At 48.4% G+C, this 25,413-nt stretch overlaps 2 protein-coding genes across 9 annotated transcripts in view; one reads left to right on the plus strand and one right to left on the minus strand.

Annotated features, from left to right (window-relative positions):
• Positions 1–52: 52 nt before the first annotated feature.
• Positions 53–20,137, minus strand: HIGD1B (HIG1 hypoxia inducible domain family member 1B). Of its 7 annotated transcripts, none has more exons than XM_032270007.1 (5): positions 19,967–20,137; positions 8,025–8,095; positions 1,901–2,051; positions 1,117–1,251; positions 53–192 (listed from the first exon to the last, which is right to left on the minus strand). In XM_032270007.1, the coding sequence occupies exons 3-5, from the start codon at positions 1,998–2,000 to the stop codon at positions 128–130; spliced, it is 300 nt and encodes a 99-aa protein (XP_032125898.1). In that variant the 5' UTR covers positions 2,001–2,051; positions 8,025–8,095; positions 19,967–20,137; the 3' UTR covers positions 53–127. The 7 variants fall into 7 exon arrangements, with proteins under 7 accessions (XP_032125898.1, XP_032125896.1, XP_032125897.1 ...); XM_032270005.1 differs by having other exon boundaries at positions 1,901–2,093; positions 19,967–20,136; XM_032270006.1 differs by lacking the exon at positions 19,967–20,137 and adding an exon at positions 8,483–8,646 and having other exon boundaries at positions 1,901–2,093.
• Positions 17,948–25,413, plus strand: part of GJC1 (gap junction protein gamma 1) — a 30,532-nt gene continuing 23,066 nt past the window's right edge. The window contains exon 1 of one of the 2 annotated variants that reach the window (XM_032269992.1): positions 17,948–18,943. The gene's annotated coding sequence lies outside the window, so the exon portion shown is untranslated. Of the gene's footprint in view, positions 18,944–19,306; positions 19,515–25,413 lie in introns of those variants that run through there. The other variant, XM_032269990.1, reaches the window with a different exon arrangement.

The raw sequence follows: 25,413 nt of genomic DNA on the forward strand, positions 1-25,413 counted from the left end.
CACCAGTCCCTTACTCTGTTCTCCCCCAATGAAAAAGAGTCTGTTGATTTTTCTCAAAACTGCTTTATTAGGAACATACCAGGGATTGATTTAGGGAAGTCGGACTGCCTCGGCTCCTATAGGAGTCCTACTTCTCTCCAGCGTCCTGTGCCATCCTTTTCACATAATCGCTACACATTGTGTACACAGTCCCTGTGTGAGGGAAAAGAAGTCATGCGTCTTGGCATTGAACCCTTCACCCATCCTCTGTCTCTCTCAGGTGTCCCAGGGGTTCACCTCTAGCTGCTCCCTTCAGAGTCCAGCTTCCTGCTCAGCCCCAGGTTCCAACACCTGTTCCAAGCATCTGACCAAACAGCCTGGGGAAATCGCCCATCTGACAGCTTACAAAGCAATTTCACGTGTATTGTGTATCTGAGAAACCTTATAGCAGCCTGTGAGGTAGGCAGGCCAGGGGTGGTTATTGTTATACATCAGGAAACTGAGGCTCAGTGAGAAGGATTTGTCCACTGTCACAGCAAGTGGCTGCTTTTTAATCTCAAGAGGAAGAGAAATTCAACATGTGTTCTGTTGCATGATTTTTCTCACCCTAGGGCAAACTGTCATGAGACACTGTGCACCATCCCCACCGATCTGGACAGGAGCCTAAACAGGGAAGATGGCTCAGAATAGGGGTTTCACCAAGGACGTGATGTGGAGCCCAGAATAGGGAACAGGGACTTAGGTCATTTTTTCTTTTCTTTTTTTGAGATGGAGTCTCACTCTTGTCTAGGCTGGAGTGCAGTGGCGCAGACTTGGCTCACTGCAGCCTCTGCCTCCCAGGTTCAAGCAATTCTCGCCTCAGCCTCCTGAGTAGCTGGGACTACAGGCACACATCACCATGCCTGGCTAATTTTTGTATTTATAGTAGAGATGGGGTTTCACCAGGTCCTCCAGGATGGTCTTGATATCCTGACCTTGTGATCCACCCACCTCGGCCTCCCAAAGTGCTGGGATCACAGGCATGAGCCACTATACCCGGCCAAGTCATGATCCTTTTAACTGTTGGGACTTACAGATATACAGACTCTGCCTAATTGGGTTTATCTCATTCTCCTGCGACCCCACGAAGCTACTCACCTAGCATGATTGCACCCACGACACAGGCCTGTGCTGCCACTCGGGTGTGAATCAGGTGTATGGACATCTTGGTGGAACCACGAGACCTCAGCCGGTAAATCCTGTATGCTGCTACCACCAAGCAGCCTCCTAAGCCTGTGGGGAGAGAACACGGCCCCTGGGCCACGGCCACAATGCACAGCACTCCCCTAATGAGAGACACCTCACCAGGCAGTCTGAACACCTGGATAAACAGCTGTTTTTATGCAGCATCTCGTGGGGGAGGGGGGAATGCAGGGGGCCTAGGGGGATCATTAGAATATTGAGTTTTGCCCTTCAATGGCATTTTCCAAGTGGCTGCCTCCCTCTAGTGATGCCCCTCGCCCATATACAAATAGCTGATCACCATGACACAGCTCCTCCCCACCAATTTGCTCTGCTTTGGGGCCTTCTTCAGTCACACTGCTGGCTCCCACCTCCTGGTACAGCTGTTTAACTACTTTACCAGGGCCATCAGGCAGGAAGCCCTGGGGGACCCCAAAGTGTTCCTCTGACCCTATTTGGGTGTTGGTGCTCAGCTTCCTCATAACCCATGTACTCGGTTGGCCGCCACCTCCGCCCATCCACACGTCCTCATTTCGTTGTAAGGGTTTACCCCTTGGCATCTTTGCTGTTAGTTCCCTTGTTCTGTGAGGAGGACCACTTGGGTTCTCTGACCTCTGCTTTATTCTTCTTGGAAGGTACCAGAAGACATGATTGCTCAGAGAAGGCCCCCTACTTGTACCCCATTCCTTTCTTCACTTACCTACAGGCACCAGGGGAGATTCCCGAGTCTTCCTGAGGAGCTTCTTACACACAGTGTCTTCATCCTCGGGTGACACCCACCAGCGTCTGTTAGCAGACATAATCCTGGACCTGGATGTAAGCAGCTGGGACACCTAGGCTGCAGCTCAGTTCTAGAGAGAGGCACTCCACAATCAGAACTCTGATTCCTCAGTCTGGAGAGGAAAGGAGGGTTACCCACTAAGACCCATCTCACCATGCCCAACACAGCCTCTCCTTGAAAAGCTGTCCCTCCCAGGTATCCCATCTCGGGTGGCTGGGCCACTAGTGCCATTTCTCCATTTCCGTTTTCTACCATCTGCCTCTTGCCCAGCTCATTCTAACTTCACTGTTTTCTCAGCTTCCCCTTCCCCCATCTGCATCCCTGTGAGTGTGATCCTTGGGCCAAGAAAAACAGCTGGAAAAATCCATGGATCAGGGAGAAACAGTCCTTGAGCATTGGGGACCCGCTGGCCTTAGGTCTGTGATAGTTGGTCCTGAGGGACCTACAGAGCAGGATGTGGCCCCAGGGAGCCAAAACCATGCTAGACCAGGCAGTGTTACAGCATTGGTTACCAAGTTGCCAGAGATTGCAATGTCACACATCGATTTGCATGTAATTTAGCATATATTTTGCATATAAGTACTAAAGAAAGACATGGTTCCTGAGCTGCTCCTGTTTTTCCAGGTCCATCTCTCCAGGCAGGTTCTTCACAATTACCAACTGGCTACCTTCATCTCTGGGCTGGAAACCCTGTCACTCTTCTGGCCGACCCCTGTAAATGTCTTCTGTGATCAGAGTCTCAGAGTCCTGGTCCTCAGACTAGGGGTTCTACCAATAGGATGCATTTTTCTTTTCTTTTTTTTTTTTTTGAGGCAGCATCTCACCTTGTCACTCAGGCTGGAGCGCAGTGCCAATCACTACAACCTTGACCCTCCAGACTCAAGAAATCCTTCCACCTCAGCCCCTCAAGTAGATGGGACTACAGGTGCATGCCACCACACCCAGCTAATTTTTGTATTTTTTGTAGAGACAGTTTTGCCATGTCACCCAGCCAATCTTAAACTCCTGGGCTCAGGCAATTTGCCCACCTCGGCCTCCCAAAGTGTTGGCATTACAGGCATGAGCCACTGTGCCTGCCCTGAGTCAGCTTCTATCCTAGTTAGAAGATAACTCCTCTCCTGGAGGAGCAAGGACTCATGGCCCCCCAGGTTCTTGGCATGCTGGTGCTTACCCTAGGAGATGGCTAGAATGTGGAGAGCGAGCGGCCAGTCCAGGGCTCTGCGTCTGCTGTTTTGAACTCACCAAAAACGGTTGATGGAGCTGCCACTATGGGGTCAGGGAAGCAATGACTTGGGCTTTATGAAGACTTTGAAGTCAGGGATGGAGAGGGGAGGGGAAAGGACAGGGCATCAGTCTTAACCCCCCATCCGCTGAGTCCCAGGCCAGAGCTCCAGGCTCTGGAAAGTAAGGAAAGACCAGATGGAGAGGAGCCCCTAACTAGATTCAGTCTTCTAGTTCCCATGGAATTAAGTGGCTAGATCAGACAGGCTTGATGTGGAGAACGGAGATGGAGATGTAGGAACAAGGATGAGCAGAAAGCCTGGTCCTCCAAGCAACACTGCCTCGGATTCTCTTAAGAACAATGTGGAATATAAATAAAAAGCCCTAGCTGGGAGAGGCACGCTCTCTGGACTGCCTTTTGGTTTTGAGTTGTGTTTTGTTTTGTTTTTTCCCCGAGACCGAGTCTTGATCTGTGGCCCAGGCTGGAGTGCAGTGGCACAACCTTGGCTCACTGCAACCTCCACCTCCCAGGTTCAGGTGATTCTCCTGCCTCAGCCTCCCAAGTAGCTGGGATTACAGGCACGTGCCAACACGCCCGGCTAATTTTTTGTATTTTTAGTAGAGACGGGGTTTCTCCATGTTGGTCAGGCTGGTCTCAAAATCCTGACCTCATGATCCACCCACCTGGGCCTTGCAAAGTGCTGGGATTACAAGCCTGAGCCACCACGCCCTGCCGGTTTGGGTTTTTTTGTTTGTTGTTTGTTTTTTGTTTTGAGAGGGAAGCTCTGTCGCCAGGCTGGAGTGCAGTGACGTGATCTTGGCCCACTGCAATCTCCACCTCCTGGGTTCAAGCAATTCTCCTGCCTCAGCCTCCCAAGTAGCTGGGACTACAGGCACCGTACCACCACGCCCAGCTAATTTTTCTATTTTAAGTAGAGACGAGGTTTCACCATATTGGCCAGAATGGTCTCTATCTCTTGACCTCGTGATCCACCTGCCTCGGCCTCCCAAAGTACTAGGATTAGAGGCATGAGACATTGCACCTGGCCGTGTTTTGTTTTTTCTCGACAGGATCTCCCTCTGTTGCCCAGGCTATATGTTCTTAGCTCACTGCAGCCTCAAACTAAACTCGAGGCTCAAGCAACCCTCCCATCCTAGCCTCCTAAGTAGCTGGGACCACAGGTGCACACCGCTACCACGCTTGGCTCATTTTTGTGTTTTTGGTAGAGACAGTTTTATCATGTTGCCCTGGCTGGTCTCAGAACTGGCCTTCCAAAGTGCTGGGATTACAGGTGGGAGCCACGGGGCCCAGTTTCTAGAATTCTATACTACTTATGGGGTGATGCTCACTCAGGTTACAGGGATGACAGTAACTGGGATTAGGGCTCTTCTGTACTTAGTATCTTTTTTTTTTTTTTTTTTTTTCCTTTTTTTGAGATGGAGTTTCACTCTTGTTGCCCAGGCTGGAGTGCAGTGGCGTGATCTCAGATCACTGCAACCTCTGCCTCCTAGGTTCAAGTGATTCTCCTGCCTCAGCCTTTCGAGTAGCTGGAATTACAGGTACCTGCCACCAAGCCCAGCTAATTTTGATATTTTCAGTAGAGATGGGGTTTCGCCATTGTTGGCCAGGCTGGTCTCGAACTCCTGACCTCAGATAAAATGCCCGTCTTGGCCTCCCAAAGTGTTGGGATTACAGCCGTGAGCCACTGCACCCGGCCCTATACTCAGTATATTTCAAAACTCTCAGCTATGCTATATGGTAAGTAGCAGTTTGTTCACAAAGGAATGGAGCTTCAGAGAGGCTGAATGAGTTATCCGAGCTAGTATATGGCAGTTTTGTCATCTGAACCCAGGTCAGGTTGGCTCCAGTGTTTGCACTCCTAACTGCAATGCTAACCTCCAGGGGGCTGGTTAAATGGAAATTCTTTCCAGATGGATACTGAAGCTTAGGAATGCTAGTCAATCCTGGCATCCTTGTTTAGGAGAAGAAAAAGTACTTGCTAAGTAAATGGAAAAAGATAGGGTGTGCTAGGGAGATCCCACTCCATCCCAGGCCTTTGTTCCTTCCCTAGATTACTCAGCCCTGTGTTTATCCTAAAGGGGCTTTGCAGCATTGGAAATTTGTTCAGCAGCTGATGTCCTTTTCTCCCCCCCAGCATTCACTGCTCTAGGCAGAGACCCAGGGTCACAGCAACTCCCCAGGGCCTTCACATGTCCCCGGCGTCCATGGGAACTCTCCTCCCAGTCTTTCACATAACACCCTCCTGTGCTGCCTCTCCAGGTTCCGCAGTGGCCTGAATTCTCAGGAGATGGACACTATATTCCCTTTGAAGTCCTTTGAAGAACAGGAGCCAAACCATGGATAGTGAAGTTCAGCTTCTCCCTATTGAAATGATGGTGATGTTCCCACAGTGTCTCAGCCCAGAGCTGAGAAATAATTGCCGTGATTACTGAGCACCTTCTATGGGCCAAGCAGTGTGCTAATTGCTTTGTTTTTGTTTTATTTTGAGACGGAATTTCACTCTGTCACCCAGGCTGGATTGCAATGGTAATCATAGCTCACTGCAGCCTTGAACTGGGCTTAAGGCATCCTCTAGCCTCAGCCTCCCGAGTAGCTGGGAGTACAGGTGCGTGCCACCACACGTAACTAATATTTGTATTTTTTTTTTTTTTTTTTTGAGACGGAGTTTCGCTCTTGTTACCCAGGCTGGAGTGCAATGGCACGATCTCGGCTCACCGCAACCTCTGCCTCCTGGGTTCAGGCAATTCTCCTGCCTCAGCCTCCTGAGTAGCTGGGATTACAGGCACGCGCCACCATGCCCAGCTGAATTTTTGTATATTTAATAGAGACGGGGTTTCACCATGTTGACCAGGATGGTCTCGATCTCTTGACCTCGTGATCCACCCACCTCGGCCTCCCAAAGTGCTGGGATTACAGGCTTGAGCCACCGCGCCCGGCCTTTATTTGTATTTTTAATTAGAGTTGGGGTTTCACCCTATTGGCTAGGCTGGTGTCAAACTCCTGCCCTCAAAGTGATCTACCCACCTCGGCCTCCCAAAGTGCTGGGATTATCCTCCTGAGCTGCCATGCCTGGCCTCCTTTGTGTAGATTAATCCTCACAATAGCAATGAGGTAGCTGCTATTATCTCCACTTCACAGACAAAAAATTGGGGCTCCATTAAGCGTTTTGCCCAATAGTAAGGGACAGAAAAAAGGCCAGATTTCTAACTCACTACTCAGGACTAACTTGAGAGAATGTAAAGTAGAGGAGAAGTCTTGAAATAGAAGAAGCAAAATTGCTTTGTATTTCAAAAACTTCTGAGAACATACAGTAACTAAAAAAAACTTGAAGGAACAGATTTCTGTAGAGTCCTGCTTTAGTAAACAGATAAGATAAAATTATGATGGCATCATTTTTGTGAACATGCGGAGTCTTTAATGTTTTCCATTTATGCATTGCTACATTAGTAATTTGTTTAGTAGACCTCTTTTTCTTCCAAATCAGGTCACATCAATAGAAATTCTGATTTAGAGGGGCCTAAATCAATGATGCAGACAGACTTAGTGTAGGCCAAAGCCAGACGTGGGATCAATTTGCCCACAAATCAACCACTCTAAATATTGGGTTCTGCCACTCAGTCTCTTAGAGTCTATGGCTTCGTCAGTAAAAGCAAGGTAGCACCTGCCCAGAGGATGATCATAAGGGTTAAAAGAGAATTACTGTTAGAATTCCCCCTGCACTGCTGCTCCTCTTCCTCCAGGAGCAAGTGGCAGGGAATGGGTAGCAGGCTGGGGGAAAGTGGAGAGTCCCTGACAACAGATGGCAAAGTTACCATATTCTGTGTGGTTCCGAATTCAGCACAGCTTTTCTCATTCCCTTCCCCCAGACCCCCTCCTTCCTGGGTTTGCCCACCCTAATTGGAAACTTCAGTCTTGTTCTCCCTGTTGTGTTAAACGGGAAGGGATGGGGGGAAGGGGGACTAAGTCTTGAAGCTCTCAACAAGATCTAAGGCATGGCTGTGCTATTTATAGCCCAAGGGAGCAAGTGACTGGGAGGGGAGGGACATGCAGCTTTTGCCTTGAGCTAATAATGGGGGCTGTGAGTGAGGGCATGATGGAGAACGAACCAGACTAGGGACAGAGGATGCTTGCAGTTGGGGTTGGAAAGGGAAGAAATGGGGTTGAAGGGCCGGGAGAATCAAAGGGAGAACACAGCGGGCTATGTAGTTGTGTCTGGGGGACTTGAGGGGTAAGGAGTGGAGTAACAGGAACAGGCAGTGAAAGTTTGCAGATAATACGGCTAGGCTGAGGCTGCTTCCTGGTGGAGGCAGGCTGTAACATCCTCCCCTCGCCCCACCCTTTTAAAAACAGACATTGCCAAGGACCTCCTAGCATTTGTCCAAGGACAGCCCCAAGGGCCACAGGCCTGAAGCCAGAAAGTGCCTTTGGTGTCCACTTATCTTGCTGAGAAGACTTCAGATTTTTCTTTTTTTTTTTTTTTTTTTTGAGACAGCATCTCACTCTGTCGCCCAGGCTGGATTGCAGTGGCGTGATCTCGGCTCACTGCAACTTCCACCTCCTGAGTTGAGGCAATTCTTCCACCTCAGCCTCCGAGTTGCTGGGATTATAGGTGCGCGTCACCATGCCCAGCTAATTTTTGTATTTTTAGTAGAGACGGGGTTTCACTATGTTGGCCAGAATGGTCTTGATTTCTTGACCTCGTGGTCCGCCCACCTGGGCCTCCCAAAGTGCTGAGATTACAGGCATGAGCCACCGCACCCAGACTCCCTGTTCCCAACAGGCAGCATTCTCAAAACTTACCTCTCTGGGCCTCTGTTTCCATCTTCCAAGACAGAAGACTCCGCTCTGAGTTTACCGGCCAAGTGGGGACCCTGGAAAGTGTGTAATGGAAATAGTGACACAATGCAGCCTTCAGATTGACCCTATTATTCCCAAACCACAGAGCCCCAGGGCGACTCTCAAGTTCTCAAATTGGGTTTTGATCCTTTCCTGCCTGAGCCCCATGTGAATTAAAAGTGATGTGGTTCTCACAGCACCCGGCTGTTCCACTCCCTGCCAAAGGCTGGAAATGAGACCCCATTTCCTTGTTTGAAACTTACGACTTTTTTCCCCTTCCCTCCAGCAGCCAGTCTTTCTTGTTCTAGGAATGGTGAGCCTTCATTCACTTATTCACTCAGCATATGCTTCCTAAGTGCCTACTATTTTCTGGGCTTTGTTCTAGGAGCTGGGACACAGTGCCCCGCCCTCTGGAAGCTCACATTGTAGCAGACACTCTGGTTTGCTCCATATCCTGGCAAATGCCTGGGCCCAAGAGTCTCTAGCATGGAATTCTGACCTCAGTTTCCCCACCCATAATGGGAATAAAGGAAATTACTAGCTGGTAATGTGATAGAGGAGAGAAAGAAGTCTTGATTAGGCCGGGTACAGTGGCTCACGCCTGTAATCTCACAGCTTTGGGAGGCCAAGGCAGGCAAATTATGAGGTCAGGAGTTCAAGAACAGCCTGGCCAACAGTGAAATCCCATCTCTACTAAAAATACAAATTCTCCAGATGTGGTGGCACGCGCCTGTAGACCCAGCTACTGGGAGGCTGAGGCGGAGGTTGCAGTGAGCCGAGACCACGCCATTGCACTCCAGCCTGGCCTGGGTGACAGAGTGAGACTCCATGTAAAAAAAAAAAAAGTCTTGACTAGAAGACAAGAGCCTTGGGTTATATTTTTGGTTTGGGGATTTTGTTTTGTTTTGTTTTTTGTTTTTGTTTTTTTGGGGGTGGTTTTATTTTGAGACAGAGCCTTGCTGTGTTGCCTGGACTAGAGTGCAGCCTCAACTTCCTGGGCTCAAGCGATCCTTCCAAGTAGCTGAGACTACAGGTGCAGGCCACCACGCATGTTCATTTTTACATTTTTTGTAGAGACAGGGTCTCACTATTACCCAGGCTGGTCTCAAACTCCTGGGTTTAAGCAATCCTCCCACTTGGCCTCCCAAAGTGCTGAAATTATAAGCATGAGCCACCATGCCCAGCCTATTTTTAAAAGTATCTACAGGTGGCTGGGCACTGTGGGTTATGCCTATAATCCCAGCACTTTGGGAGGCCGAGGCAGGTGGATCACCTGAGGTCAGGAGTTCGAAACCAGTCTGGCCAACATGGTGAAACCCTGTCTCTACTAAAAATACAAAAATATTAGCTGGATGTGGTGGCATACACCTGTAGTCCTCGCTGCTTGGGAGGTTGAAGCGGGAGAATCGCCTGAACCTGGGAGATGGAGTTTATAGTGAGCCAAGATTGCGCCACTGCACTCCAGTGTGGGCAACAGTGTGAGACTCCATCTCAAAAATAAAAACAAAAAACTATGTACAGGTATCCAGGCGTGGTGACTCATGCCTCTAATCCCAGCTACTCAGGAGGCCAAGATGGAAGGATTGCTTGAGGCCAGGAGTTGGAGGCTTCTGTGAACTATGATGGCACTACTGTACTCCAGCTTGGGTGACAGGGAAAGACCCTGTCTCTAACTAAAAAAAAAAAAAAAAAAAAAAAAACTAAAACAACTGTCTACAGGTAAAACAACTCAGCTTCCTTAGGTCTTATTTTTACCAACTTTAAAAGGTTGCTCTACCAGAAGAAGACAGGGCTGCAGCCTTGGTAATAAGGTAACAAATTAGACAGTAAATGTATTGTCCCCAATCTCCAGAAAGAAAGAATAGGCAACGCATTTTGGGAGGGAGAGGTAGGAGATCGATTGAGCTCAGGAGCTGGAGACCAGCCTGGGCAACATAGGGAGACCTCACCTCTATTAAAAATCGAAAAAATTAACTGGGCATGCTGGTACATGCTTGTAGTCCCAGTTACTCAGAAGGCTGAGGTGAGAGGATTGCTTGAGCCTGGGAGGTTGAGGCTGTGGTGAGCCATGATCACACCACTGCACTCCAGCCTGGGTGACAGAGTGAGACCCTGCCTCAAAGAAGACAAAAAGAAAAAGAAAGGCTGGGCAAGGTGGCTCACACCTGTAATCCCAGCACTTTAGGAGACTGAGGCGGGTGGACTGCTTGAAGTCAGAAGTTCGAGACCAGCCTGGCCAACATGGTGAAACCCCGTCTCAAAAAAAAAAAAGAAAGAAAAAAAAGAAAGAGGCAGAATAGGCAGTGATAAAAGATGGGGGGTTTTCCCTTCCAGATTCATTCATTAATTTATAGGAAAATAATACCTAATGAACATTTGCACATATAAAAATACATTTATATACTTATGATTATATACATATATAATCAAATGTTTTATACATAATCAAAGGGTTGTTTTTTTTTTTGAGATGGAGTCTTGTTCTGTTGCCAGGCTGGAGCACAGTGGCACAACCTCGGCTCACGGCAACCTCCGCCTCCCAGGTTCAAGCGATTCTTCCACCTCAGCCTACCGAGTAGCTTGGACTACAGGTATGTGCCACCACACCTGGCTAGTTTTTGTATTTTTAGTAGAGACGCAGTTTCAGCATGTTGGCCAGGATGGTCTCGATCTCTTGACCTTGTGATCCGCCCACCTCGGCCTCCCAAAGTGCTGGGGTTATAGGCATGAGCCACTGTGCTCATGCCTGTATCAGGTTTTTATTTATTTATTTAATTTTTTTTTTTTGAGACAGAGTCTCACTCTGTTGCCCAGGCTAGAGTGCAGTGGTATGATCTCAGCTCACTGCAACCTATGCCTCCCAGGTTCAAGCCATTCTCCCGCCTCAGCCTCCCGAGTAGCTGGGAGTACAGGCATGTGCCACCATGCCTGGCTAATTTTTGAAGTATTTTTAGGAGAGACAGGGTTTTGCCATGTTGGCCAGGCTGGTCTGGAACTCCTAAGCTCATGTGATTCGCCTGCCTTGGCCCTCCCAAAGTGCTGGGATTACATGCATGAGTTACTGCACCAGGCCTTAAAGGTTTTCATTGGTCTTAAAATGCCATAGAAAAGCACACTAAGTATGCAGCTCGGCTGGGCGTGGTGGTTTATGCCTGTCATCCAAGCACTTTGGGAGCGAGGGTGGCGGTGGTGGGGCAGGGGAGAGATCACTTCTGGCCAACATGGTGAAACCCTGTCTCTAACAAAAATACAAAAATTGACCAGGCATGGTGGTGCACATGGGAGGCTAAGACAGGAGAATGACTTGAACCCAGGAAGTGGAGGTTGCAGTGATCCGAGATGATGCCACTGCACTCCAGCCTGGGTGACAGAGTGAGACTCTGTCTCAAGAAAACAAACAGGCCGGGCACGGTGACTCACACCTGTAATCCATGACTTTGGGAGGCCGAGGAGGGTGGATTACCTGAGGTCAGGAGTTTGAGACCAGCCAGGCCAACATGGTAAGAACCGATCTCTACTAAAAATACAAAATTTAGCTGGGTGTGATGGTGTGCACCTATAGTCCCCAGCAAGCCAAGGCAGGAGAATCGCTTGAACCCAGGAGGCGGAGGTTGCAAGGAGCTGAGATGGTGACACTGCACTCCAGCCTGGGTGATAGAGTGAGACTCCTTCTCAAAAAAGAAAGAAAACAAAGAAACAAAAAAAGAAAGTACGCAGCTCAGTGTACTAACTGAACACACCTGTGTATCCAGCACCCAGCTCAAGAACAGTGAACTGCCCGAAGAGTTCATTTGGCCATTACCCAGAAAACCTGAGACACTGCAAACAGCAGGTTTTCCCAATAGAGAAAGAGATTGATGAATGTAGAGGTGGCTACACAAGAGACTGGAGTTTATTACTCAAATCAGTCTTCCCAAAAATTCAGAAACTAGGGTTTTTTGTGGGTAATTTGGTGGGCAGGGGGCTAGGGAGTGGTGAATGCTGATGGTTGGGTTGGGGATTAAATTGTAGCGGGTCGAATCTGTCTTCTTGTTGTCTTCCATTCCTGGGCAGGATCCAGAACTAGTTAAGCCAGTTTACTGATCTGGGTGGCACCAGCTGGTGCCTCAGAATGCAGGATCTTAAAAAAAATATCAATCTCGGGATTTTTTTTTTTTTTTTTTTTTGAGAGACAGGCTGTCACTCTGTCACCCAGGCTGGAGTACAGTGATGCTATCACTCAACCTCCCTGGACTTAGGAGATTCTCCCTGCTCAGCCTCCTAAGTAGCTGAGACTGCAGATTCATGCCACGACACCTGGCGTGTGTGTGTGTGTGTGAGTGTGTGTGTGTGTGTGAGAGTGTGTGTGTGTGTGTGTGTGTGTGTGTGTTTAAAAAAAAACACATATTAGGCCGGGCGCAGTGGCTCAAGCCTGTAATCCCAGCACTTTGGGAGGCCGAGGCGGGTGGATCATGAGGTCAAGAGATTGAGACCATCCTGGTCAACATGGTGAAACCCCGTCTCTACTAAAAATACAAAAAATTAGCTGGGCATGGTGGTGCGTGCCTGTAATCCCAGCGACTCAGGAGGCTGGGGCAGGAGAATTGCCTGAACCTGGGAGGCGGAGGTTGCGGTGAGCCGAGATTGCGCCATTGCACTCCAGCCTGGGTAACAAGAGGGAAACTCCGTCTCAAAAAAAAAAAAAAAACATGTATTGCCCAAGCTTGTCTTGAACTCCTGGGCCCAGGTGATCCATTAACCCTGGCCTCTCAAAGTGTTGGGATTACAGGCGTGAGCCACTGTGCTGGCCAATCTCGGGTTTTATAATAGTAATGTCATCCATAGGAGCAATTGGAGAAGTTAGGAATCTTATGCTCTCTGGCTGTATGACTCTTGAGCCATGTTTCTTTTTTTCTTTTTTGAGATGGAGTATTGTTCTGTTGCCCAGGCTGGAGTGCAATGGCATGATCTTGACTCACTGCAACTTCTGCCTCCCAGGTGGTTTAAGTGATTCTCCTGCCCCAGTCTCCCGAGTAGCTGGAATTACAGGCACCCAACACCATGCCCAGCTAAGTTTATATTTTTTAGTAGAGACGGGGTTTCATCATGTTGGTCAGGCTGGTCTTGAACTCCTGACCTCCTGTGATCTACCAGCCTCAGCCTCCCAAGGTGCTGAGATTACAGGCATGAGCCACCTCACCTGGCCCATAATTTCTAATCTTGTGGCTGATTTGCTAGTTTTAGAAAGACAGTCTGGTCCCCAGGCAAAGAGGGGATTTATTTTGGGAAGGGACTGTTATCATCTTTGTTCCCAAATTAAACTATAAAGTAAATTCCTCCCATGGAGAAATCAGCCTATTCCCAGGAATGAATAGGGCAGCTTGGAGGTTAAAAATAAGATGGAGTCGATGAAATCAGATCTCTTTCACTGTTGTAATTTTCCTGTGTCAGAGTTTTCTTTTTGTTGTTGTTTTGTTTTGCTCTGTTGCCCAGGCTAGAGTGCAGTGGCGAGAAATTTGCTCACTGCAACCTCCACCTCTTGGGTTCAAGTGATTCTCGTGCCTCAGCCTCCCAAGTAGCTGGGACTACAGGCGTATGCAACCACTTCCAGCTACTTTTTTTTTTGTATTTTTAGTAGAGACAGGGTTTTACCATGTTGGCCAGGCTGGTCTCCAACTCCTGAGCTCAGGTGATCCATCCACCTCAGCCTCCCAAAATGCTTGGAATTATAGGTGTGAGCCACTGTGCGCAGACGGTGTCAGATTTTTCTCACTGTCATGATTTTTGCAAAGGCAGTTTCAGGGCCGGGCGTGGTGGCTCAAGCCTGTAATCCCAGCACTGTGGGAGGCCAAGGCGGGTGGATCACGAGGTCAAGAGATCGAGACCATCCTGGTCAACATGGTGAAACCCCGTCTCTACTAAAAATACAAAAAATTAGCTGGGCATGGTGGCGTGTGCCTGTAATCCCAGCGACTCAGGAGGCTGAGGCAGGAGAATTGCCTGAACCCGGGAGGCGGAGGTTGCGGTGAGCCGAGATCGCGCCATTGCACTCCAGCCTGGGTAACAAGAGCGAAGCTCCGTCTCAAAAAAAAAAAAAAAAAAAAGGCAGTTTCAGCAGAGTAGGGGCAGCCACCCAAAAGCTCCCTCATACTCCCTTTTAGTAAACTATCCTGCCTGCCAGGTAACTACTAACCTCCTTACTTCTTTTTTTTCTTTCTTTCTCTTTTTTTTTGAGATGGAGTCTTGCTCTGTCACCCAGCCTGGAGTGCAGTGGCACAGTCTCGGCTCACTGCAACTTCCATCTCCCGGGTTCAAGCAGTTCTCCTGTCTCAGCCTCCCAAGTAGCTGGGACTACAGGTGCCCGTCACCACGCCCACCTAATTTTTGTATTTTTAGTAGAGACGGGTTTACCATATTGGTCGGGCTGGTCATGAACTCCTGACCTCAGGTGATCCACCTGCCTCAGCTCCCAAAGTGTTGTGATTACAGGTGTAAGCCACCTCGCCCAGCCCACTATCCTTATTCTTTTGAGTTTCGCTCTTGTTGCCCAACGTGGAGTACAATGGCACGATCTCAGCTCACTGCAACTTTCCCTTTCTGGGTTCAAGCTATTCTTCTGCCTCAACCTCCCGACTAGCTGGGATTACAGGCTCGTGCCACCATGCCTGGCTAATTTTTTGTATTTTTGGTAGAAACGGGGTTTAACCATGTTAGCCAGGCTGGTCTCGAACTCCTGACCTCAGCTGATCTGCCCACCTCAGGCTCCAAAAGTGCTAGGATTACAGGCATCACCGCCCCTGGCCAGCTATCCTTACTTCTAACAGCATGGATTAGTTTTGCCTGTTTGTTGTTCATTTTTTCTTTTTCTTTTTGTTTTTTTTTTTGAGACAGAGTTTTGCTCTTGTTGCCCCGACTGGAGTGCAATGCTGTGATCTTGGCTTACCGTAAACTCTGCCTCCCAGTTTCATGCAATTCTCCTGCCTCAGCCTCCTGAGTAGCTGGGATTACAGGCATGGACCACCATGCCCAGCTAATTTTGTATTTTTAGTAGAGACAGGGTTTTTTCTCCGTGTTGGTCAGGATGATCTGGAACTCCCAACTCAGGTGATCTGCCCACCTTGGCTTCCCAAATTGCTGGGATTACAGGCTTGAGCCACCGTGCCCCGCCTGTTTGTTTTTTTTGTTTTGTTTTGTTTTTAGACAGGGTCTTTCCTTGTCACCCAGGTTGGAATGCAGTGGTGTGATCACAGCTCACTGCAGCCTCAACTGCCCCGAGTCAAGTGATCCTCCCACCTCACCACCTCAGCCTCCAGAGTAGCTGAGACTACAAGCATGCACCACCATATCTGGCTAATTTTTGTATTTTTTGTAGAGTTAAGGTCTTGTCATGTTGCCATGGCTGGTCCTGAACTCCTGAGCTCAATGATCCGCCCACTTTGGCGTTCCTAAGTGCTGGGATAACAGGTGTGAGCCACTGCACCTGGCCAGTTTTGCCTGATTTTGGACTTTTTGTAAATGGAAACTTCTGTGAGATCCAACTTGTATGTAAATGTAGATTGTTCATTTTCATTGCTGTGTAATGTACTATTATGTAAACATAACACAATTTAGCCATTCTACCATTGACAGGCATTTTGGGTAGTTTCTAGTTTTTTGGTCTATTGTAAATAGTGCTGCTTTGAATACTCTAGTACAAGTATTTTGGTGAACATTTGTACACCTTATGGAATTTCCATGGAATTCTAAAGTCATAGTGTATTCAGCTTTAGTAGTGTAGTGGCGGAAAGGTGTGATACCTTTCCTCATCCATCATAAGGGTCACAGTTGACACTCCTATAACAAAAGTCAGATTAACAAGAGAAGGGTATAACCAAGTTATTTAACCAAAGTTTTATGTAACACAAGAGCCTTCAGAAATGAAGACCTCAAAGGGCTGGGCTCAGTGGCTCATACCTGTAATCCCAGCACTTTGTGAGTCTGAGACAGATGAATCACGAGGTCAGGAGTTCCAGACCAGCCTAGCCAACATAGTGAAATAGTGAAACCCCATCTCTACTAAAAATACAAAAAAATTAGCCGGGTATGGTGTGGGCGCTTATAGTCCCAGCTACTTGGGAGGCTGAGGCAGGAGAATTGCTTGAATCCAGGAGGCAGAGGTTGCAGTGAGCCGAGATGACACCACTGCACTCCAGCTTGGCTGTCACAATGAGACCCTGTCTCAAAAAATAAAAAAAAGAAAAGAAATGAAGACCTCAAAGGGCCAATCACGGTGGCTCACGCCTGTAATCTCAACACTTTGGGAGGCGGAGGCAAGGCGGATCACCTGAGGTCAGGAGTTTAAGACCAGCCTGGCCAGCAGGGGGAAACCCTGTCCCTACTAAAAATACAAGAAATACAAGAAATTATCCAGGTATGGTGGTGCAAGCCTGTAGTTCCAGCTGCTTGGGAGGCCGAGGCACATGAATCACTTGAACCTGGGAGGCGGAGGTTGCAGTAAGCCGAGATCACGCAACTGCACTCCAGCCTGGGCTATGGAGAGAGATCCTGCCTCAAAAAAACAAAAAACAAAAAACAAAAACAAAACAAAACCCTCAAGACCCAAGGACAATTGTCTGTTTTTATGCTTAGGTTCAATGCCAAATGGACAAGCCATGTAGAAATGTGACCAGATAAAAGGGGTATGATTCAATGTAACAGACTGACTGGGGAACCCAACAAGGCTTGTCTGTTCAGATTCTTCTTGGCCTCCCAGTATAACATTCCTTCCTCCAGGGTATTCCTTCCTGGTTCCTCCGGAATGAGGGTCTTTAAGGGGGAAGAGAGAGGGGGAGAGTGACCTTTCTGGTTTTATGGCTTGCTTTGGGGGAGAGGGGTTCTGGTTTCTATGACCTGCCTTGGGGAAGAGAAATTTTTATTTCTATGACTCGCTTCAGGGGAGAAAGGGGCGGGAGACAGGAGGGCAGGAGAAGGTCAGAGAAAGACTTTGCTTCTGAGGCCTTCCAATCTCCTTTAGTTCAAAGCACTCAGTATGCCAAAGCTCCATACTTTGGAATATTGTTTTCTTTCTTTCTTTTTTAAAGAGATGGGGTCTCGCTCTGTCTTCCAGGCTGGAGTGTAGTGGCGTAATCATAGCTCACTGCAGTCTCCTGAGCAGCTGGGACTATAGCCACCACGCCCTGGGATATCATTTTCTGAACCCCAACAGTAGATATTGCCAGACAGTTTTCCAAAGTTAGTTGGGCATGGTAGCTCACGCCTGTAATCCCAGTGCTTTGGGAGGCCAAGGCGGGCAGATAAGCACTTGAGGTCAGGCGTTAGAGACCAGCCTGGCCAATACGGTGAAACCCCATTTATACTAAAAATACAAAAACTAGTCAGGCGCGGTGGCTCACACCTGTAACTCCAGCTACTCCGGAGGCTGAGGTAGAATTGCTTGAACCTGGGAGGCGGAGGTTGCAGTGAGCCAAGATCATGCCACTGTACTCACGCCTGGGGGACAGAGACTCCGTCTCAAAAAACAAGAACAAAGTGATTTGTACCAGTTTGTAGTTGCAGGCTGAGGGTTTTCATATTTTAGTCAACAGGTACAATGTTGTTTCCGGTGTTTAGTTACATGTTCTTATTTCTATGTATTTTCAGAGTTTTCACACTTGTCATTTTATTTTTTTCACATTTTATTTTTTTGATACAGGGTCCCACTGTCACTCAGGCTGGAGTGCAGTGGTGTGATCTCAGCTTACTGCAGCCTTGACCTCCCGGGCTCAAGCGATCCTCCCACTTCATGCTCCCAGTAGCTAGGATCACAGGTGCGCGTCACCACACCCGGCTAATTTTTGTACTTTTTGTAGAGATGGGGGTTTCGCCGTATTGCCCAGGCTGGTCTGGAACCTCTGGGCTCAAGCAATCCGCCTGTCTAGTCCTCCCAAAGTGCTGGAATTACAGGTGTGAACAACCGTGCCCACCCCACGCTTGTCATTTTAAATACATCCCTAGAGAGGCATTTTAAAAACATCCGTAGAGAGGCAATGTGATAAGGGGTGGGGACAGACTGCAGCAATCACTGGGAGAAGTACTTAAATGCTCTGAGGCCAAGCAGGTCATGAAATGATTTAAGCAGCTGAGTGGGGACACTGCCTACCCGGACAAGGTGACTCTGGAGGAGCTGCCATGTGAAAAGAGAAGCTCAAAGTAAGTGCGTTTTGACTCTTTAGGGAGGCCAGAAATCTGGATTTTAATATTTTGGCAATTAATCCATATTTTTGGAAAACACCATACTGACCAAACAAAACTGGTCAGTGCATCAGATGCCTAGCCTTCAAGTTTTCCACTCTCGGGCTACCTCTTAAGGTTTGGCTTTGGGTGGGGGAGTTTGACCTGCAGCAAGTAACCTCACTTGTTAGCGCTTAATTTCCCCTCTGGTCAAAAGGGATAAATTAAAGACTATCCTTCCGCATTCTGATGCTCCTTTGAGATAATTCTAGAGTTCGCCCATCTCTTATACTAAGCCTTCCCTTACTACCCAAGGTCCCACTCTACTTAAAGCATTTGGATAATTTTCGGTTTTCTACTGGACATTTTAAAACTGGGGGTTCCTATGCATGAAAAATTTTCACAAGTTCCCTGAATGGGATCCGGCAGGGATGCAAAGAGTTAAGAGGAAATAGCCAATTAGGGTCTAGCTAATCTGAGAAGTTCAGGACCTCAAAAGTATCTAGAGCGCTTCTAAGAGGCCTGACTCAAAGACGCCAGGGTGGCTTATCCACCCAGCGCCCGCGAAATCCTAGAGGAATTGCAGAGCAGAACCTACAAGGAGACATCAGCATCCCGTGCTACACTGGACCAAGGCCTCGGCGGAGCGCGCAGAAGACAACTCTGGGCCCGTTGAACCAACACAGGACACCCAGGTAAGACGAGAGCCCACGACGCCGTTAGCGGCCCTCTCTAACTGAGGCGCGGCTGGCGGTGGACTCCCGCCCGAGAATCAGCCTGGAGGAAGGAACTGCCCCGAGCGAAGTCTGAGCCCACCCGGGTTCCAGACTCCACGCGGGTGACTCCCACGCGCGCCGCGCCTCCGCCACGTCCGGGACTATCTGGGAGCGCGCGCGAACTCGTCCGCGGAAAGTTGGCGCTAGCACTGCTTCCCGCGCGTTCCGGGGCGCCCCCTCCCACCCGAGCGCCACGTGCCGCGCGCCCCCCGCTCTCCGGCCGCGGTGGGACGCCCCTGCCCCCACCGCAGCGCGCAGTGCGCAGGCGCCTTCCCGCGGGTCCCGGCGGCGGGAGCGGGAGGAGGCGGCGGCGGCGGGAGCGGCTTCTGCCTCGGCTGGAGACTAAGGCGAAGGCGGCAGCGGCGGCGGAGGTGGAGGAGAGGCGAGGGTGAAGGCGAAGGCGATGGCGACGCAGAGCACATGAGGCGGCGGCCGGCGGGACGGGCCGAGGCCCGGCGGAGGAGGCGGCCTCGGGGGAACCCGCCGCCGGGTGAGGGGCGGCCGCAGGGCCGGCTGAGGAGATGCGGGCCAGGGGCGGGGTCCCAGGGGGAGGCGGGAGAACTAACTCGTGGGGAGCCCGGAAAGGGGCCGAGGAGAACCCCGGGTGTCCGGGGAGGAGCGCGGCCGGAGCTGGGGGTAGCAGGGGGGCGCCACCGAGGGGTTCCCGCCGAGTCTGGAGGGGCGTCGCCGGCCCGCGTCCTGCCGCTGCCCCCGGCGCACCCTCCCTCTTTGTCCCCGGGCGCGCGGCTCCCAAATCGAGAGGGCAATAGCTCGGGGGCGGCCCGGGCCGCGGCGGTGTCGGGGGACTGTCGGGGACCCCGGGCCGAGGCGGCGCGCACTCGGCGGCGCCCCCTCGGTGCCGACCACTACCCGGGCGGTTAGGGGCGCAGGGCGGAGCCGGGCCGCCCGGCAGCTTCGCGGGCTGCTCTTTGTCTCCCCGACTTCGGCCCCTGCTTCTCCGGCGGCGTGCGAGCTGGTCTGAGGCTTTCCGCATCTCCCCGCCAGAACTCCTGCCTCCCGGGGTTAGAGGAGGGTTCGTTCGAGGGCTGGAAGCGGGAAAGCGGGGCGGAAGGACTGGACTCGTCGCCTCTTGATTAAATAGTTGTGTTTACTTAAAATGACTTTTCCCCCACTTTGTCAAACTTTGGAGAACTGTTTTTTTTGGTGTGTGTGTGTTTTTCTTAAGTCTCTAGCTTCAAAATTAAGAGTAGGCGCTACCACTGTGATTGTGATTGTGGGCAGTTGTGTGGTTGGCGGCTGCGTTTGGAGCTCTGAGTTGAAAAGCTTCAGGTGAATGTATGGTTTAGATTTGTTTTTCTTTTTTTGCGATTATATGATTGTGAGTACTTTGCCTTTGGGAAATGGGCGAGTTTGGTTTTCTTGTTCATTGAGAACTGGCAGTGGTACCGATTTCATTGTGCTCCTGCCTAATTTTGTTAGCATCAAGACGATGTGAAATCGAGTAAGTTAAGTTTGAGTAAGTTCTGGCTGAGGGTCATCTTGTATGCCTGATAAGTCTAAATTTGTTATATGTTTGTGTCGTGTACACGTTCAAGTGAATATATATGAAAGCGATATAAAAAACTATGTAAATGAAAGGGATTTTAATTTCCTGATGAGCAGGAAACAGCATATCTCCAGTACGTTAATATCTGTAGAAAAATGCGTTAATGTAATTTGGAATAAAATCTTTCTCTCCCTAGACAAGGTTTAGGTATTCAGACTTAAGAGTGCAAACACATTTCAATCTCAGAGGATATGGAAGAAACAAAAATACCCTTACTTCCAGAGCTCCTGACTAAAAATATTGTGAGTTGTGAGTTTACTGATTTTTTTTTTTTAAACGTAGCATAGAGTTGTATTATTGCACTTGCTTTGGATGTCTTTAAGTACTGTGTAATGGCAGAATTAAAGAAACACTAACTCTTCTGGGTAGAAGGTAAAAAGCTCCGATAAAACAGATCTTAGTTTTCCCCAGATCGTTTGCCCAGAGTGCTGTAGGCAAAGGGCGTTTTGAAGTTGAAGAGATACATAGAAGTTATATGGAAGGTCTGTTAATATTTGTCCTGATTTATAATGGCTTAATGTTATTTACTACTTAAACTGTTGTGCATTTTCCCAAAGCATTTCAAACATCCTTTTCAAGGGTCAGCACTTTTAATTTATTTTGAGGTTGTGTGACTTAAGAATTGTTTTCTACCAGGTAGCCACCGCAGTTCTCTTAAAAAAGACCAAAGGACCCAGTAATTTTCACTCTAATCAATTCATGAAGGTAAAATTGAGTTTTAGCCTTTAATCCAAAGGACTTAAGTTAACATATCTCCAATATAACGGTCTTACTTATAAGTGCTGTTATCCTTTATCAATTAAATATTCTTATATTTGCATAAGTCAGCCAAAGGGAAGGAATGCAGGGTTCAGTTTTCTGATTAGTCCCCCTCCCCCCAGGTCCAGGCTTACTTATCAGTTCAGTAACTAGGATCTTAGAATATAGGATATGTAACTTAAATCCAGAGCATCATCATCTTAAGAAATGCATAGTGTTTGTTTCATGCTTAATTCAGTGCAAAGTGATGACTTCCAAGAAACTATTGCTTTATTTGCAGTTTGTTCACATTTCAAAATTGGTGAGGTGTGTTCTTTTTTCTTTTTCTTTTTCTTTTTTTTCTTCTTTTTAAAGATGGGGTTTCACCATGATGGCCAGGCTGGTTTTGAACTCCTGACCTCAAGTGATCCACCAACCTCAGCCTCCCAAAGTGCTGGGATTACAGGCGTGAGCCACCATACCCGGCCTCTTTTTTTCTTTATCTTTCTTTCTTTTTTTAGAGACAAGACCTTGCCCTGTTGCCCAGGCTGTCATAATTCACTGCAGTCTGAAACTCTTGGGCTCAAGCAGTCCTCCTGCTTCAGCCTCTCGAGTTGCTGGGGCTGTAGACAGGTGCCACCACGCCCAGCTAATTTCTTTTCCCTCCCTCCCTCCCTTCTTACCAATCAGGATAGTTAAATTTGACTGGGGGTATGATTACTTATTTCTATGCTTTTCTTCTAGCATAGAAACACATGTGGCTCCTGTTCAAAATATTTGATAAAAATTTAGGCAAAGAAAAGTAAAAGTAGGGTTATTATTATTTTGAGATGGAGTTTAGCTCTTGTTGCCCAGGCTGGAGTGCAGTGGCACCATCTTGGCTCACTGCAACCTCTGCTTCCCGGGTTCAAGCAATTCTCGTGCCTCAGCCTCCTGAGTAGCTGGAATTAAAGGCATGTACCACCATGCCCGGCTAATTTTGTATTTTTAATAGAGGTGGGGTTTCACCATATTGGTCAGGCTGGTCTCAAACTCTTGACTTTAGGTGATCCGCCCACCTCTGCCTCCCAAAGTGCTGGGATTACAGGCGTAAACCTGTGCCCAGCTGGGTTATTCTTTTTGTAAGACCATTTCTTTGAAAACAGTTAGGAGAACATAGATTTTGGCTGATATCATTAAACTGAAAAAAAAAAAAAAAAAAAACCACATAGAAAACAGTTCGCTGAGCTCGGTGGCTCATGCCTGTAATCCCAGCACTTTGGGAGACTGAGGTGGGCGGATCATGAGCTCAGGAGTTCAAGTTTCCAACATGGTGAAACCCCATCTCTACTAAAAATACAAAAATTAGCCGGGCATGGTGGCACATGTTTGTAATCCCAGCTACTCAGGAGGCTGAGGCAGGAGAATCACTTGAACCTGGAAGGCAGAGGCTGCTGAGCCGAGATCTCGTCATTGCACTCCAGCCTGAGAGACACAGTGAGACTCCATCTAAAAAGACAAAAAACAATACACAGTTCTGAGCTGTTAATATCAACTGAGTGGCAACAGTTGTTTTTCAAACATCCTACTACAGCTGATCAGTTCAGCTTGTGTTGAAATAAGGACCTATTAAAATGTATTTTTAAAAATCTTATTAAATCTGAGCATTGCTATTTTCTACATCTCAAAAGAATGAATGACCTGTTAGTACTGGCTGGCATACAGTCATACATACTTGAATTTTGTAAGTACTGTAGTTGGCTGACAGCATTCCTTGGCAATAAAAGTTAGTCTTTCAGACCTGTGGAATGTGTTGCCCAAAGGGTTTCCCTAAACCAAGGATAAGATGATCTCATCGCAGATAGCATTTTACTTCTATAGAAATGGGGCCATGCCGGGTGCGGTGGCTCAAGCCTGTAATCCCAGCACTTTGGGAGGCTGAGGCGGGTGGATCACGAGGTCAAGAGATGGAGACCATCCTGGTCAACATGGTGAAACCCCGTCTCTACTAAAAATACAAAACATTAGCTGGGCATGGTGGCGTGTGCCTGTAATCCCAGCTACTCAGGAGGTTGAGGCAGGAGAAGTGCCTGAACCCAGGAGGCGGAGGTTGCGGTGAGCCGAGATTGTGCCATTGCGCTCCAGCCTGGGTAATGAGTGAAACTCCGTCTCAATTAAACTGAGAGCTGAAGAAGAATTTTGGGGCCAGAAGTGGTGGCTCAAGCCTGTAATCCTAGTACTTTGGGAGGCGGAGGCGGGCGAATCACCTGAGGTCAGGAGTTCAAGACCAGCCTGGCCAACATGGTGAAATCCTGTCTCTACTAAAAATACAAAAAATTAGCTAAGTGTGGTGGCACATGCCTTTAATCCCAGCTACTCAGGAGGCTGGGGCAGGAGAATGGCTTTTAGCTGGCATGTGGAAGTTGCAGTGAAACTCCATCTAAAGAAAAAAAAAATGAAGTATTCTGGGAAATGAATTCTTCTCCAGCTCTCAGTTGAAGCATTGTTTTTGAGGCTATATTGCTTGTAACACCAGCACTATTTGGACAAAAGCATTCTGGTGCCCATTAAGTCATTCAACTTTTTTTTTTTTTTTTTAGATGGAATCTTCCTCTGTCACCCAGGCTGGAGTGCAGTGGCTCGATCTTGGCTCAGTGCAACCTCCGCCTCCCGGGTTCAAGCCATTCTCCTGCCTCAGCCTCCTGAGAAGCTGGAATTACAGGCACGCACCACTACACCTGGCTACTTTTTGTATTTTTAGTAGAGAAGGGGTTTCACCTTGTTGACTAGACTGGTCTTGAACTCCTGACTTCAGATGATCCTCTCATGTCAGCCTCACAAAAGTGCTGGGATTATAGGCGAGAGCCACTGTACCCAGCCTTTTTTTTTGTTTTTTTGTTTGTTTGTTTTGAGACAAAGTCTCGCTCTTATTGCCCACACTGAAGTGCAATGGCACCATCTTAGCACACCAGTGGCAAACTCCGCCCCTTGGGTTCAGCTGATTCTCCTGCCTCAGCCTCCTGAGTAGCTGGGATTACAGGCATGCACTACCTCATCTGGCTAATTTTGTATTTTTAGTAGGGACAGGGTTTCTCTATGCTGATCAGGCTGGTCTCAAACTCCTAACCTCAGATGATCTGTCTGCCTTGGCCTCCCAAAGTGCTGGAATTACAGGCGTGAGCCATTGCACCTGGCCTTTTTTTTTTTTTTTTTAAATTGAGACAGGGTCTTATTTTGTAGCCCAGGCCGAAGTACAGTGGTACTCTCAAACGATCCTTCCATCTCAGCATTTCTAGCAGCTGGGACCACAGACCCATGCCGCCAGTACACCCAGTTAATTAAAAAAAAAATTTTTTTTGTAGAAACAGGGTCTTGCTTTGTTGCCCAGGCTGATCTTGAACTTCAAGCAGTCCTCTTGGCCTCTCAAATACTGGGATTACAGGTCAAGGCACCTGGCTCCCAACTCTTTTTTTTTTTTTTCAAGACATGTAAGCACTTGGTTTTAAAAAAAAATGGTTGGGAGGCCAAGGTGGGCGGATCACGAGGTCAGGAGTTCGAGAGCAGCCTGGCCAATATGGTGAAACCCTGTCTCTACGAAAAAAAAAATACAAAAATTATCTGGGCATGGTGGCTGGTGCCTGTAATCCCAGCTACTTGGGAGGCTGAGGTAGGAGAATCTCTTGAACCCAAGAGGCACAAGTTGCACTGAGCTGAGACCACACTATTGCACTTCAGCCTGGGCAAAGAAGAGCAACAGAGTGTGACTCTGTTTTAAAAAATAAAAAAATAGTTGGACTCTTTCTTTCACCCTTCTCACTACTGCACTTGACTTTTTTTTTTTTTTTTTTTTTTTGAGTCGGAGTTTCGCTCTTGTTACCCAGTCTGGAGTGCAATGGCGCGATCTCTGCTCACCGCAACCTCCGTCTCCTGGGTTCAGGCAAATCCACTGCCTCAGCCTCCTGAGTAGCTGGGATTACAGGCACGCACCACCATGCCCAGCTAATTTTTTGTATTTTTAGTAGAGATGGGGTTTCACCATGTTGACCAGGATGGTCTCGATCTCTTGACCTCGTGATCCACCCGCCTCGGCCTCCCAAAGTGCTGG

The sequence above is a fragment of the Sapajus apella genome, unplaced genomic scaffold, assembly GCF_009761245.1.
Source record: "Sapajus apella isolate SASKATOON/1434 unplaced genomic scaffold, GSC_monkey_1.0 scaffold201, whole genome shotgun sequence".
Taxonomy (NCBI): domain Eukaryota; kingdom Metazoa; phylum Chordata; class Mammalia; order Primates; family Cebidae; genus Sapajus; species Sapajus apella.

What these genes read in the sequence shown, in the direction of transcription:
- HIGD1B (XM_032270007.1), bottom strand. Translation starts at nt 2,000, where the DNA reads ATGTCTGCTAACAGACGCTGGTGGGTGTCACCCGAGGATGAAGACACT. An exon ending in ATCTCCCCTGGTGCCTGTAG is followed by an intron (nt 1,252 to 1,900) that starts GTAAGTGAAGAA and finishes CTCTCCCCACAG; the next exon opens with GCTTAGGAGGCTGCTTGGTG. An exon ending in CGTGGGTGCAATCATGCTAG is followed by an intron (nt 193 to 1,116) that starts GTGAGTAGCTTC and finishes TCCCTCACACAG; the next exon opens with GGACTGTGTACACAATGTGT.